Here is a 16,471-nt window from a genome sequence, read left to right as displayed (position 1 = left end):
CAATGGAATTTAACAACATTGACTATTTTATTTCCGAACCATAAGCAATAATTCTTACAAATACTGCATCAGATCATAGGGGCACATCATACATTTTTAAAAAGTTTTGTCTGGAGTGCCTTATCACAGTTGCAAGTAATGTGTTTCCCTTTTTGCTCTGTGGGTATGAGAAAAGAAACAATACACCAGGGGTGTCAAACTCAATTTCATTGAGGGCCGCATCAGCATTGCGGTTGCCTTCAAGGGACCGGGTGGGTGTGGCCAGGGTGGGCGTGGCTAGAGTGCATATGGCCTACTGGGTGGGCATGGCCAGCTCTACATCGTTGGCATCAAGGGTGCCTATGGGGGCCTGGGCAGGAGTGGGACAGATCTGAGGGTCTCTGGCAGGAGGAGGGTCTCTGGGCCAGGGCCAAGGCAGTGGGGGACGTTCCCTCACTGTTTCCAGGATGGCTTCGCGGGCCACATGAAACCACTTTGCGGGCCGGATCCAGCCCCCGGGCCTTGTGTTCGACATGTCTGCAATACACCAAAGGTTGTAAAGCTATTTTCTATATTCAAATGAATAAACAAAATTTTATTAGTTTCATTATCTTAAAAGTGGGACATGATAGTTCTTATATCATTCAGCACAGAGCACTGTACTGGAAATTCAGTGTTTTCATGTAATCTCTCAGCAATTTTATAGAAGACGTTTATGTAAAAAGAGATTGTGTCCCTAATCTAAATGTTGCATATAGAAACCTTATAACAGATACAACACATATGTGCTCTAATCAGTTTCCTCTGTGTGTACAAAAGTGTTTTCTCAATATTATTTCTGCAAATATTTAATATCTAGAGACACTTCAAAGTCAAGAACAATAAGCAGGACTTAGGCTTAATTCCTGAATTATGAACTTGAAAAAAATATAGGTCCCATCTATAAACTGGCTAAACATTTTAATGCCATTTTCCCTAGCTTTACGTTTAACATTTTTATAGTACATTTTTGTTTCATGTCCAGAGATACACATAATTTCTGAGATGGGCAGCTATACAAATTTGATTAGCTAACTTAATTCCAATTTATTTTACTTACTATCATTTTTTACTAAATATATTGCAATGATCAGTTGTAAGTTTCTTGAATATGTTTCAATTGATTTTTAAAATTTAAACAGAAAAATTTCCATGTTAACCAGACTAAACATTTGAAGCATATCTCAGCTTTTTTTCTTTGTTGGCAAAATAACCAATATGCTTAAATACCTTTTATACCTTGCTGCCCTTTTATTAAATAGAATTAGCTATAGACCTCTGCATTTTCAGAATACATACAATTTGTGCACTCTAGATATCATTTCTTCTTTGAACATTCATACTCCAGCCATTCGTTGAAGCCACCAGGGTAATGCTGAACTCTGAAAGTATACAAGACAGTTTCTGTAACATTTCTTATTGCACAAACCACTTTCAGGAACAATATCCTCTTTAAGAATAGGGTGATCAGTGATGCAGGAGAAATATTCTGGCATAGTAATTTTATTTCAGATAAGGGAATAAAAACATGCATAGTATCTTCCTCAAAGTAAACACTTTTTAGTAGAGATAAAGTATTTAATAAATTTGAATCACAGTAATTAAATACTTTTGGATATCAGTCAGATAAGTAATTTTCAGTAATGGCAAATATAAGGTAGTAGAATAAAATGTTTCTTTAGTTGTTCTTAAATGAGGCATGCTTAGTACTTGGCCATTCGATTTGATTTTTGTTAAGTATATTAGAATTTTTAAACAGACTCTGGCTTGGAATACTTGAATCCAAACACTGCATTTCATAGGGTTACAAACAATATTTTTTCACAATACTTTCAAGTTTGTTTGTTTTTTCTAATCAGCTAAGTAAAAGGTTGAATAATGACACCATCTTTAAATTGTAGGGTAAGAATCATCTAGAAGCAGTGTATTTCTGTTTAAAAATGGATTGATATTCCTTAAAATATATTGAACCCAACTGAGGAAGGTGATGCCTATATTAGAAAATAAAATGATGCAAATGTGAGTCTTGTCACAAATTTTTAAACACTGAATTATCTTTGTCCTGAATCAGCTACATGATGGCACCCGTTTTCCTTCTACAAACATGTTTTGGGAGGGATACAAGACAATTTCTATTACAATGAAATAGTGTAAATGCAAGTTAGTTTTTGTTGGGGCAGATTTGAGCTCTTAGTTCATTTAGTACATCCATAGTACATTTTTCTTAAACTTAGTTTTTCAGATGTGTTATTCAGAAACCACCAGACACTATTGGATCAATCTATTCATTGCATTTTTAAGAGCAAAATGTTAAAAAATAAACACTTTCCCCTGATTTGTATTTCTCCTTTTAAGTCCATAATAATGTAAAATCAAACTAGAATTAACTCCATTTACAATAACACTACACTGCCTTAAACATACCTTTCCTGAATGTTTTACACTTACCTGCTGAATCCCAATGATTTTGCAACAGCCAGAGCCTGTTTGCTTCTCACCCCAGCAACACAGGAAAACACTACATGATCTGATTTAGAAGGCATATCTTGATTGTATTTCTCTTTAAAGTATACTGACTCCATCTGTAAAGCTTCCATAACTTCTCCCACTGTAAAAAAAAAGTCTCAATCGATTTGTCTTTTTTGTGATGTCCCATTGGCTGAAGTACCATTTTCATGTTAAGCCATAAAGTGACCCTTTTCTATTTGTATCCCAATGCTGGACACAAGTACACAAGTGATGGCCTGTGTAGTGATGTATATTTTGTTGCTTGTACCTCTTTTGATTTTTCTAGAGGACTATCGTAAGGATTGGCCTTCACAAATTCTAGTACAGAAGGTAACACACATAAGATAATTCCATGTTTTCCCCTTAGTATACACTACAGTAAACTGGATTTCTGTTTTTTCCTTACTCTAAATCAACCAGGAGCAACTTACATGGAATACTGATTGATCCAGGAATTTTTCCATGCTCTGCAATTTCCCATTTTTCTCTAACATCAATAAGCTGGATGGCCTTTGACTCCAACAAATCTCTGAGTTGTTGGTAGGAGACATTATGATCCTCAGTTGTGCAAAAGCGGCAAACAATTTGTCTCCTGTTTTTTGGATCTGTGTAAAAAAATAAAGTTAACGATAGTACTACAGGTTCTGACATGATCATCAAAGCGCTAATTTCCTTCTAAGTGCTTCTGGGCAACAACACCAGCTAGGGAATCAATGCATTGACCAAGCATTTAAATAGACAAGCTCTGTATATTTACACCACAGCAGTTTTCCAGATCATGTGAATTTCATATATTTCTTTCCTCTGCTCAAAGAAGGCAGCTTAGGCTGCATTTTACAACACAAAAGTTGTGTTGGTTAACCCATGAAACTGATGTATTAAGCCACATGTTGGTTGAACACGATAGTCTAATTCATATACTATTTTAATCAATGTGGTTTGATTTTGGTTTAATCTTTTTGCACTGTAAACCATGGTTTTTGTTTTAGCATACTATATGAATGTAGAGTCAAACTACAGGAAATCATTCCAATTCTCTTGGGAAAGTCTTTGGTACATTTTTATAAAATGAAGAATGCCAACTTTTATGACTTTCTCTTATACCATTTGAAGACACAGCATTCAGCTGTGCGTTATGCAACAACCCATGGCTTAACATGTGAAAACTAGTTTGTAGTTGTACTTGTTTCGGTGTATCGTTATAGTGTTGATGTAACACTGAGAGTATCTTCTACCATAGGCCTGCTAGTCAGAAAAAAATATCAGGAGTATTTTTTTTTAACAAATGAGGAAGTCAGGCTGAAAAACATCAGAGAAACTGCCAAACCACTAACATAAACTGGAATCTGAACCGATTCCAGTGGAAGCTACACGGGGCCTCAGTCTAGACAACATCAGGGGTCTACATCAGGGGTCTTCAAACTTGGCCCTTTTATGACTTGTGGACTTCAACTCCCAGAATTCCTCAGCCAGTGTGCCTGGCCGAGGGATTCTGGGAATTGAAGTCCACAAGTCATAAAAGGGCCAAGTTTGAAGACCCCTGCTCTACATCCTAGTTCAGTCCACTTTCCACTGATGACGTTGCTACTAAAGCAATCGAATTCTTTCAAAGCTCAGTATTTTTTCCCCCCGGGAACAACCAAGTTAAAGCTTTTGCCCATCACTTAGCACTGAAGTTAGCAATCGGAAACAAGAGAACGCCCTCCTACGCTCCGATTCTCCCATTACCGCCGTAAGCACTTACAGCGAGAAGAGCAAAGGGGACCAATGCCAGCCACCGATTCAAATCTATGCAGGACTCTCTCACGGTGGCTCCACGTCAGCTGGCTTATCTTTCGTCCACCGCCGCCGCTTAGCCTTCTTGCAGCCGGCTGCGTAACGAAACCAAACGTTAGCTGAACCAGCTGTCTGCAACATCCTTGCATGTTTCCTACTGCCGCGGAGGTTTCTGCCTAGTTCAGGGGTAGGCAACCTCGGCTCTTTTATGACTCGTGGACTTCAACTCCCAGAATTCCTGAGCCAGCTTGGCTGGCTCAGGAATTCTGGGAGTTGAAGTCCACGAGTCATAAAAGAGCCGAGGTTGCCTACCCCTGGCCTAGTTGGAAGGCCACCGCCCAGTTCGGCTGGGCTTCCCGCATATAGTAGGCCAGGCGATTCGCCTGTCTCCTTGGCTGCGCGCTTTCCTAGGAAGGTTGCATCTCAGCTGGAACAAGAAACACCAATTGTGACAATCAGGAGTACTGTTCTTTTCCTTGCAGGGCTAAATTATTCCTCTGACTGGAGCCCGATTGCTCATCCAAGAAGCCAGGGCTTGTTGCACGACGAATAAGAGTAATCGTATTTCAGAAGGTTGAAGAGTCTCTGGACAGTTTCATAAACAAGAAACTAAACCAAATGTGATTTGGAGCATGGTTTGTTCAACGTGAGATATACTGTAGTTTAGTTTGGTATGACAGCTACCAAATCAGGGTTGCAACAATTCGGGTGACCAAGGAAAGGCAACAAGGAGACAAAATACTCTAGATCGCTGCCAAAATCTGATTAAGTTACTTTAACCGGAAAATAAATATGACTTGGAAGAAAATCTTATACAGGAACTAATAGCTGACTTCACAAGAGGCCATAATGTGGCTTGTTTGGATTTGTGCGATTGCAGACATCTTGCCATGCAACCCTCTCCCCCACAGGAATTAGTAAAGATCCTTTGTTTTTTGCTAAGTATATATAAGAAAGCATCCCGTGTAAATTGGCCTATTTTCTATGGAGAATAAATACTAGCTGACCTAAATAAAGCTCCAAAAGTATCAATAGTATTATCATTAGTATTATAGTATTATGAATAGTTTTCTTTTATAAACAACTGTGATCATAAGCTTTTATGACAAGGTTTGGGTACTAGAGAATGACTACTACTGCTGTAGCTAGAGAAAATATAACCTACATGTATACAATTTGTATTCATAAAACTGTTTAACAAAACTTAACTAGTCAAAGATTTCAAATTTCATTAAGCTTTATAAATATATTAGTAGGTTAAGATTCTGTTAGTTCCTCTTGACTGGTTTAAAGAATATTTCAATATTTGGGTCGCCCGTATATATATTACTACCACTGAGACTCCAGGCCGACCTTTGGTGTAATAGCATTAACAAGGTTTCTTCTACAGAAATATTTCAAACTGCATTGCTCTAGCGGAAGATAAATTTTCATAACAAAGTGGGAATTACTTCATATTGCTCTGCAGATTCTTTTCCTAGGGATCTTGACTATCATTTTTTAAACAGCATTGTACCCACCTTCCCTCCCTCCCTGGGTAGATAGATGGATGGATATTCATAATACTATGAAAGGTTTTTTTTAACAGCTATATGGATGGCATATATTGATTTTAGATTTTTATATGCAAGACATATTACTGTTTCAAACATAACCTGGTCCAAAGCTTTGAAGGGCTTTAAAGGTGACAAAACCTTGAATTACACCCAGGAGCAAATTGGCAACTAATGCAGCTCCTGCAGGAGAGATGATACATGTGCACAACAGGGTCTACACAAAACCATGTGGACTGCTGTATTTTGCACCAACTGGACCTTCTGGGTGTTTTTCAGGGGCAGCCCCATGTACAGCACATTGCAATAGTCAAGACGGGAGGTGACTAGGGCATGAGTGTTGGTCCAGGAAAGGGTGTAACTGATGCACAACCCACAGTTGTGCAAAGGCCCTCCTGGCGGTGATTGCCACCTGCTCTTTGAGCAGGAGTCATGAGTCCAGGAAAATCCCCAGATTAAGCACAGGGTCTGTTTGGGGCAGTGCCACCTGATCCAAGACCAATGGTGGCAATTCTCCATGGGCCAAAGAGCCCCTCACTCAGAGCCATTTGGTCTCACAAAAGTTCAGTTTCAACCCGTTGCTCCCCATCCAGCTCCTAATGGGCTCCAGGCCTGTGAGAGGGAGGTTAGGCATCGCTTAACTCACCATGGATTGAGATATGCAGCTGGGTATCATCAGCATATCCATGATATCTCAGTCCATGGTGATGATCTCACCCAACAGCTTCATGTAGATGTGGAATAGGAGAGCACCAAGTCCTGCAGGACCCTGCAAAGCAATGGGTGAGGGCTGGCTCTCTCACTTTCTATTAACACCAAATGAGAGTGGCCATAGAGGAAGGAAGTGAACCAGGATAGCATAGAGCCCCCCCACTCCCAACCCCCAAAACCGTTCCAAAAGGATGGTATCAGTGGTATCAAAAGCCACTGAGCGGTCAAGTAGAGCAAGGATGGATGCACTACCTCCAACCCGGTCCTGTTAGAGATCATCAAAAAGTGCGACCAATGCCATTTCTGTCCCATATCCAGATCTGAATCGTGACTGGTAGAGGTCTAGATATTCTGTTTCATCCAGAAACCTCTGGAGCTGCCATGCAACCACCTTCCCCCAAAAGGGAAGATTGAAGACAGGCTGAAAATTATCCAACAGGGTGGAATTCAGCGATGGCTTCCTGAGAAGAGGGCGGACCACACTTCAAGTTAACACTTCAATCTGTACAATACAGCATACAGTACCTTTAGATTGATATTTAAGGATTCGTGTCAAGCATTTTCTCTTTTTCATATAAACTGACCCTATTTCAGAAGTGGCTTTTTTCATCCCAAGAAGTGCATTTAAAATAAACAATAACACTGACTTCATTTTTTAAATAAAGCAAAGCTCAACCATATTTCTAAATGGAAAGTATAAAAAATTTAAGCTGGCATACAAACTGGTTCTCTAGTTGCTGGCTGTCAGCTTGGCTATATGGCATCCTTTTCAATAGCAGTTTCAAAATGGTAGTATATTCATTTAAGATATGATTACAAATGGCACCTAGTCATGATAACGGTTCTTCCAGGGTGAGAGGCAGGACCTGAATGTCAATTACAAATGATGAACTCTGGACTTTTAGGAGCATCCAACTGGCCACTGTTTCAAATGGCAGGATAATCAAGATAGGCATGCAATTTAACGTAGGATAGCTCTTAAGTTCTACCAGGCAGCCATTCTCTGTTCAATGCATTCCTACAATCTGCAGTTTTGTTCCACTTGAAAAGGGATCTTGGCAGATATCAAAGGCTTCTTTCCCCCCTTTACAAGCCGAATGGAGAGGGAAAAAGAAGGGGAGACAAAAAGGGTAGTTGGTTTCCCCCTCCAATTTCACCTGTGGGCCATGAAGTCTGCTCTATGGGTGTGTGGGTGTGTCTGTGTGTGTGTGTGTGTATAGCAGTGTTCCAATATCTCAGGGGCTACCACAAAGAAGAGGGAGTCAAGCTATTCTCCAAAGCACCTGAAAGCAGGACAAGAAGCAACGGATGGAAACTAGGCAAGGAGAGAAGCAACCTAGAACTAAGGAGAAACTTCCTGACAGTTAGAACAATTAACCAGTGGAACAACCTGCCTCCAGAGGTGGTGAATGCTCCAACACTGGAGGTTTTTAAGAAGAGACTGGACAGCCATTTGCCTGAAATGGTATAGGGTTTCCTGCCTGAGCAGGGGGTTGGACTAGATGACCTCCAAGGTCCCTTCCAACTTTATTATATATATATATATACATATACATATACATACTTTTGTATTTTGGTTTTTAATTACCCTGTAAACCGCCCTGAGTCCTCCGGGAAAGGGCGGTATATAAATGTAATAAAATAAATAAATACATAGACATACATATACATACATATATATATACATATACATACATATATATACATATACATACATATATATACATATACATCATATATACATACATACATACATACATACAGAGAGAGAGAGAGAGAGAGAGAGAGAGAGGGCACAGTAGGCGGTGTGGAAAGCTGGGAAACAAAAACCAAACTTCTGCATTTAAAAAAAAAAGCAGTTCGGGGGTGTTGTTTTCCCATCTGCAAAACGTGGAGGTGGCTGGGATGCCTAGCACAGATGAAAGAGTCCTCTCTCTTCTCCTTTGGAAACCCACTTGGGCATGAAAGTTGGGGCGACGCATTGCGCCCGGAGATCGAATTTCTGCTCGAGCCAGCGGCGGCCTCGCTCGGAAGCACCCTTCAGCCGAGCCCCATGCCGGACCGCAGCTCTGGCTGTGCGAAACGGGGACGGGACAGAACGGGACGGGACGGGACATCACCCTGCCGGGCGGCAAGGGAAAGGTATCCTGCTGGCAGAAAGGTCCGCTTCCTGCTCCTCCTCCTCCTCCTCCGGTTGTCGCTTTAGCCGGCTGCCTCTCTGGGCGAAGCAGAAGCTCAGCGCGGTGAGTTAGGGAAAAAAAATTTAAAGAAAAGAAGAAGAGGTGGCGGGGTCGGCTGAGCCGGGGAATCCCCCGGAATCTCGCCCGCCGGTGGGGTCCGCAGCTGCGGGCAGGGGACTCGGCAAGCGGAGTGGCGCTCGCTCGAGTTTTCCGGAAGGGGGAAGATTGGCTTCTGGCGGGCCTTCCTAGCAGCCTTTTCTGACCTCAAGTAGTAGTAGCGGTAGTAGTAGTAGCAGCAGCAGCAGCAGCACGTCGCCCGGGTCTTCCACTCCACCCTCTTCAAACCTGGGGGCGGAGATGGGGCCGCGGAATGACAAGAGTCGCCCCCGAGACGAGGCTTCCTTCTTGACTTGGTTTATTGCAGGGGTCTTCAAACTTGGCCCTTTTATGACTTGTGGACTTCAACTCCCAGAATTCCTCAGCCAGCTTTGCTGGCTGAGGAATTCTGGGAGTTGAAGTCCACAAGTCATAAAAGGGCCAAGTTTGAAGACCCCTGGTTTTATTGTTTGGAGGTCGGTGGGCTTTCCCGGCTCCCGTGACGCTTGCTAGACGAGCGTCTGCCTGGCTGGCTCTCTTATCCTTCCTTGGCTTCCAGGTGCTGCCTGGAAAACCCAGAGCTGGGATCTTGCTCAGCAACTTGTGGCCTGCCGTAGCCCCGCCCCCCCGTTTAGGTTTTGTAAGTGCTTGTGAGAGTTGTGTGGAAGGCCTGGTTTATAATGGTTTCGGGAGGCAGGCCATACGATGTTTTGTGTGTTTTGCTTTTTTTTTTTTAAGTGTCTCACTGGTGTCATAGGATTGGCTTCCTATGCAGTTAACGGGCAGTTTGTATTGTGGTGTGGCCTCTTAAGAACGTGGAATGTGGAAACCAGGAGGCCACAACACAATTTACTAAGGCACCATAAGACCCTGGCAATCTAATGTTCCCCCTGACAACTATATTGTATGCTGGCTGTACCTTACTCTGATCTTATGGAATATGGTTGGAAACGTGCGGAAGAGGCCTTCATCCTGCAGTGGCTAGTTTTCAAACTTGGCCCTTTTATGACTTGTGGACTTCAACTCCCAGAATTCCTCAGCCAGCGTGCCTGGCTAAGGAATTATGGGAGTTGAAGTCCACAAGTCATAAAAGGGCCAAGTTTGAAGACCCCTAGGCTAGACAATGGCTAAAATGACAAGGCCTTGGCAATCTAATGCCCCTCCCCCCCAACACACACACAACTGTTATTGCTGGCTGTATCTTATTCCAACCGCTATATTAAACAGTTTTGTTGGTCCCTGATGTTCAGCAGAAAAAGGGTTTTCTTAGGAAATTTGAGAGAGAGAGCCAAAGTGTGCCCAATTTATTCCGTTTCTCCCTTTCTTTAGGGAAATATGATTACCGGTATATGAACAATTTGCTGGGAGAAATCTGTATCCTAGTCTTTGGGAAAGAAATGCATGCTGTGCCATTGGCTGTTTTATCAGCTAATCAGTGTCTTCAAAATATTCTCTTACTCTCATAAACCCAAAATATATATTTTGATACACTGATGTCTGCTGCAAGTTAGTGGAGAAATAGCGTTCCAGAAAAAGGGTTAATTACCAGTCAGAGTATCTTTGATTTAGAGAGGTATTACAGATTTAGTAAGCCGACTTGCCTGAAGATGTGGCCCTCCTGCTGCTGTATTGTAGGTGAAATTATGCAGTGAAAATTATAGAGCTCTTACAGATGCTTCTCAACTTACAATCAATCATTTAGTGGCCATTCGAAGTTACTGTGTCGCTGAAAAAAAGTGACTTACAAATGTGCCTCACGCGACTGTCACAACTTTCCCGTTGTTATGTGCTCAAAATTCAGGGGCTTGTCAACAGGCATATTTGAAACCTTCCCAGCCGATTTCTGACAAGCAAGAGGAAGCCAGACTGGCTTAATGACCATATGATCCATTTAACAACTGCAGTGATTCACTAAACTATGGCAAGAAAAAAAGGTCGCAAAATTGGGTCTGATTCACTTAATAACTGCTTTGCTCAGCCACAGAAATGCCCATCTCAGTTGTTGTCATAAGCTGAGGACTATCTGTATTTATTTGATAGGCTGCCAACTGATAAAATGTTAAAGAGTATGTATTTAAAAAGGAACTTAAAACCTATCAGGACAAATAACTCCAGAATGTGTTTGTTAGTATTTTCCTTTTTTTGTTTTTTTGAGTCATTGGTTTTAAGAGGAGCTGTCTATCCAGCATTACAGCTGTTATTCTTGTAGTTAATTATTAAATGAGGGGTTTGTTCCATGGATGGCTTTGCGTTTTCCATTAAAAAGTGTTCCCTTAAAATGTAGTGCATTTAGCTAAACATTATTTTGGGAACATTTCTGTGTGGTAAAACTGTCCTGTCATTTCATATAAAACATGATTTACTCTCTACCACCACCCCCCCCAAAAAAAATTCAAGCGCATCACCATAAAACCAATTTTTATTTGGAATAAAAAAGTAACAAAAATACTTACAGAACATTCCACACCAAACCAGGTAAGATATTATACATGGGACTAAGAAGCAAAGAAACATGTATACAACATAGACAAAATACATGGCTCGTTCTCTTGCATTTCTTATGCTATATAGGCTGGTGCATCACTTTATAGCATTTTTTTTCAATTTTTCCAAAGTTAAAAAATAAGATGGGGGAAGAAACAGAAAGCCTGATAAACTGCAAAAGAGCTCTCTATTGTCCATGGGGAATGTATTGGATATTCCAGAGATAAACTGATATACTACAATGTGGCACCCACTTACTTCCCTTGAAGTAAAATGACACTTCATTACAAGTTAATTAGGTACAGTGTGACTGATCTGCAGTTATTGAATGAAATGCTTCAAAATCTGGATGCCAGATACTGAAATCTTTTAAAGATCTTTCTGGTGGGAAAATAGAGGCAAGATTGCAACACAATAGCTTGTGTGTTATAGACTCCAGACATTTCTTTATAATGTGATTGACTTGTAAACATTTTTGTCATATTTCTTTAGGAACTAATTTAAAGCTGGTATTCTGTAGTTATGTTTCCCTTAAGTTCTGTAGCAGCATACCCTCTGCCTCTTGGGGTTAGCTGGTAATGTCCAAAGTAGAGCAATATATCATCATTGAGAATTGAGAGTGATGTGTGTCACAAAGAACAAAGTTGGACAGCTTGTTGTATAGAGAAAAATCCCCCAAACTCTGATACAGTATTATACTCTTGGCAATCGCTAACTCCCTGGGAAGCAGAATGTTCACTATGTTGACATACTACTTTCTTGTCAAGCAGACTGCATTCCCTGTCAAGCTGTACCGACACGTATCTGAACTGATTCTTTCTAGACACGGTGGCTCTTCTGACATTGATAGCCAGCATGCAAGGTTTTGCCCTTCTTAATTCTGTACTTGAATATAGTTGTGATTATATTAATTAACTGGTAGTGAATCTGTTAATGTTTGTTCTAATTCTGAACTAGGTGGTTTCACTATAATGATGGCATCTCATTAACATGATCCAACTGAGATTTATCCAATATAGAATCCACACATATAGGGAAGTAGGTGTACGTGTAATTACAACATGCACCCATGCCAAAGTGCCAGAATTTATGCAAAATGTTGCAGTTACACGCACACCTACATCCCTATAGATATGGATTCTGAAAACCCATCTCAAAGAGGAACACTCATGGGATTTTTTTGTATGGATCTTCCAGAAGATCAGTGCTCTTTTATAAACCATGTGTGTGCTTATTATGTACCTATCAATCATAAATAAAGTCTGCTGACAGACTGAAGAAGGGGGGGCATAATTAAGAAAGTCTGTTGATGTGCTTGAGAACTAAATCCTGACTTGCAGGATGGAAGGATGGATTGATTTATTCATTCATTTATTTAGGTAAATTGATTTTAATGTGGGTGAATTGGATCCATATTTGTGTCTCAAAATAAAAAGCATCTGACTGCACGGTTAAGTACAAAAGGGGCATTGGATGAATATGTTTGGAAGCTTTTTCTCATTCCACCCTGTACATTCCAACAACCAGTTTGCCAGCTGGCATATTTTTCATTGACAGTGGAGATAAGTGGTAGATGTGGTTTTACTTGAGAAAGTTGAGAACTAATCTTTTCCAGTCACACTCAAGGGATACTTCTGGAGTTCGCGAAGGGTGTCCTATTAGACTTCATGGAGAATAATTGATTACTTTTTTTTGATTCTGCTGGCATATGGTACAAGATTGAAAGGGAAACAAAACTGAGAAATCCATAAAGCTCTTCCCTGAAACTGTTCTGCATCAGATCTTAACGATAGTACCAGAGCAATGCAATTTAGGCTGACATGCTTTTCTGGCAGCTGACAGATGGGAGACATGTATGTTAACATAGTTATGAGGATTGTGTGGTATTGTTCCCTGACAAACCTGGCCAGATGTGCTAGTTTAGTTCTGTGCAGATAAACCTGTTTGACCCTATTCAGAATCTTTAGCAATCTTGGAATCTACTCTGAGGGAACATGGAAACAAGGTAAAAAAGCAATCAGTGAATACTGGAACCCAAGCAAAGCTAAAAAAAAATCTGTATCACTCAGGCAAGACTTAATTGGTACAGGGAACTATTCTGGAATAGGACCTGTCCTGGATAGTTTCATCATAGCAATTGCAATAACACTTAGACTTACCACTTCACAGTGCTTTACAGCCTTCTCTAAGCGGTTTGCAGAGTCAGCCTATTGCCCCCAACAGTCTGGGTTCTCATTTTACCAACCTTACAGGTGAAACTCGAAAAATTAGATTATCGTGCAAAAGTTCATTTGTTTCAGTAATGCAACTTAAAAGGGGAAACTGATATATGAGATAGACTCATTACATGCAAAGCAAAATAGTTCAAGCCGTGATTTGTCATAATTGTGATGATTATGGCCTACAGCTCATGAAAACCCCAAATCCACAATCTCAGAAAATTAGAATATTGTGAAAAGGTGCAATATTCTAGGCTCAAAGTGTCCCACTCTAATCAGCTAATTAAGCCATGACACCTGCAAAGGGTTCCTGAGCCTTTAAATGGTCTCTCAGTCTGGTTCAGTAGGAATCACAATCATGGGGAAGACTGCTGACCTGACAGTTGTGCAGAAAACCATCATTGACACCCTCCATAAGGAGAGAAAGCCTCAAAAGGTAATTGCAAAAGAAGTTGGATGTTGCCAAAGTGCTGTATCAAAGCACATTAATAGAAAGTTATGTGGAAGGGAAAAGTGTGGAAGAAAAAGGTGCACAAGCAGCAGGGATGACCGCAGCCTGGAGAGGATTGTCAGGAAAAGGCCATTCAAAAGTGTTGGGGACTTTCACAAGGAGTGGACTGAGGCTGGAGTCAGTGCATCAAGAGCCACCACACACAGACGGATCCTGGACATGGGCTTCAAATGTCGTATTCCTCTTGTCAAGCCGCTCCTGAACAACAAACAACGTCAGAAGCGTCTTACCTGGGCTAAAGAAAAACAGACCTGGTCTGTTGCTCAGTGGTCCAAAGTCCTCTTTTCTGATGGGAGCAACTTTTGCATCTCATTTGGAAACCAAGGACCCAGAGTCTGGAGGAAGAATGGAGAGGCACACACTGCAAGATGCTTGAAGTCCAGTGTGAAGTTTCCACGGTCTGTGTTGATTTGGGGAGCCATGTCATCTGCTGGTGTTGGTGTACTGTGCTTCATTAAGTCCAGGGTCAACGCAGCCGTCTACCAGGAGATTTTGGAGCACTTCATGCTTCCTTCTGCAGACAAGCTTTATGGGGATGCTGACTTCATTTTCCAGCAGGACTTGGCACCTGCCCACACTGCCAAAAGCACCAAATCCTGGTTCAGTGACCGTGGGATTACTGTGCTTGATTGGCCAGCAAACTCGCCTGACCTGAACCCCATAGAGAATCTATGGGGCATTGCCAAGAGAAAGATGAGAGACATGAGACCGAACAATGCAGAAGAGCTGAAGGCCACTATTGAAGCATCCTGGTCTTCCATAACACCTCAGCAGTGCCACAGGCTGATAGCTTCCATGTCACGCCGCATTGAGGCAGTAATTGCTGCAAAAGGGGCCCAAACCAAGTACTGAGTACATATGCATGCTTATACTTTTCAGAGGTCCGATATTGTTCTATGTACACTCCTTGTTTTATTGATTGCATGTAATATTCTAATTTTCTGAGATTGTGGATTTGGGGTTTTCATGAGCTGTACGCCATAATCATCACAATTATGACAAATCATGGCTTGAACTATCTTGCTTTGCATGTAATAAGTCTATCTCATATATTAGTTTCCCCTTTTAAGTTGCATTACTGAAATGAACTTTTGTACGATATTCTAATTTTCCGAGTTTCACCTGTAGAAGGGGATGGAGGGCTGAGTCAACCTTGAGCTGGTGAGGATCGAAGACCTGGTAGTCAGCAGAATCAGCCTGCAGGACTGCATTCTAACCACTGCACCATGACAAATCATCATCATCATTTCTGAATTATAAACCACCATGAATCCTTTGGAAATAGGATTCATTGTATAGATCAGACATGTCAAACACAAGGCCCGGGGGCCAGATCCGGCCCGCGAAGTGGTTTTATGTGGCCCGCGAAGCCATCCTGGAAGCAGTGAGGGAACGGCCCCCACTGCCTTGGCCCTGGCCCAGAGACCCTCCTTCTGCCAGTGACCCTCAGATCTGTCCCACTCCTGCCCAGGCCCCCATAGGCACCCTTGATGCAAATGATGTAGAGCTGGCCACACCCACCTAGTAGGCCATACACACTCTAGCCACGCCCACCCAGTAGGCCACGCCCACCCTGGTCATATCCACCTGGCCCCCTGAGGGCAACCGCAATGCTGATGCGGCCCTCAATGAAATTGAGTTTGACACCCCTTGTATAGATGACTGAATGCATACACTATTTTGGTACCTGAAGTGAATCCAACACCTGAGGGCAGACAGATCTAAATGCTATTTATTTGCTCTGTCAGCTCCTGCTAGTTGCTGATGTGAAATATGAAGAGGACACTTGAATCAGTCCCTGCCACAACATGCCCATTGAATCCTAATTCTTCATGGTTAATGACAGATAAAAGTATTCACTTAAATGAGTGGTGGTGGAGTGATTTTTAATTTTTGATATGTTAAGACTAAAAAGAACGTGCATTCTTTCTTAATATATTTGTTTGTTGAAAGTGATTGGAAATTTTGCCTTCATTTTTCAGTGGTTTGTCATGAATTTAGCAATGAAATTTTGTACAAGAGGGTTCAGGGATTGGTTCCTATTTTGTCCTGAATTTCTTTCTTCTGACTTTAGCATCTTCTGGGTATCTGAGTGCTGTTTCTACTGTTCCTATCTTTTAACATGTACATTTGAAAAGGTCAGTTGCAGATCCAGCACCTGAGTGAGGATCAGTGACAAATCTCTGTAGAACTGTACAAGATAGTTTTAGTGATGGAGGAGGCTACCTTTTTAAAACTTTCCCCAAGGTGCCATTTGTAAGTGGAGCATGCCTCTAGTTTAGACTATCAAGGTTATGGGTTATGAAGAATTTTGCATGACAGTTACAAACGAAAGGAATGCTGCTGTCATTACTGGTCTGTAGTTCTGGTTCTTTGACTGCTCTGGGAAGCATTTAGTGCTTGCATGCTTGAAAG

General features: G+C 41.5%; 2 protein-coding genes across 4 annotated transcripts in view; one reads left to right on the top strand and one right to left on the bottom strand.

Moving 5' to 3' along the window:
• Positions 1 to 8: 8 nt before the first annotated feature.
• Positions 9 to 4,478, bottom strand: TSTD1 (thiosulfate sulfurtransferase like domain containing 1). 3 transcript variants are annotated; one of them, XM_083378708.1, is made up of 5 exons: positions 4,271 to 4,478; positions 2,958 to 3,131; positions 2,467 to 2,626; positions 1,318 to 1,400; positions 9 to 516 (listed from the first exon to the last, which is right to left on the bottom strand). In XM_083378708.1, the coding sequence occupies exons 1-4, from the start codon at positions 4,449 to 4,451 to the stop codon at positions 1,337 to 1,339; spliced, it is 579 nt and encodes a 192-aa protein (XP_083234834.1). In that variant the 5' UTR covers positions 4,452 to 4,478; the 3' UTR covers positions 9 to 516; positions 1,318 to 1,336. The 3 variants fall into 3 exon arrangements, with proteins under 3 accessions (XP_083234834.1, XP_083234833.1, XP_083234832.1); XM_083378707.1 differs by having other exon boundaries at positions 9 to 157; XM_083378706.1 differs by having other exon boundaries at positions 9 to 1,400.
• Positions 4,479 to 8,356: 3,878 nt separating this feature from the next.
• Positions 8,357 to 16,471, top strand: part of USP45 (ubiquitin specific peptidase 45) — a 55,984-nt gene continuing 47,869 nt past the window's right edge. The window contains exon 1 of the mRNA XM_083350019.1: positions 8,357 to 8,809. The gene's annotated coding sequence lies outside the window, so the exon portion shown is untranslated. The remainder of the gene's footprint in view (positions 8,810 to 16,471) is intronic.

This window comes from Vipera ursinii, assembly GCF_947247035.1.
Source record: "Vipera ursinii genome assembly, chromosome: 1".
Classification (NCBI taxonomy): Eukaryota; Metazoa; Chordata; class Lepidosauria; order Squamata; family Viperidae; genus Vipera; species Vipera ursinii.
This window is presented reverse-complemented; position numbering and strand designations above follow the sequence as displayed.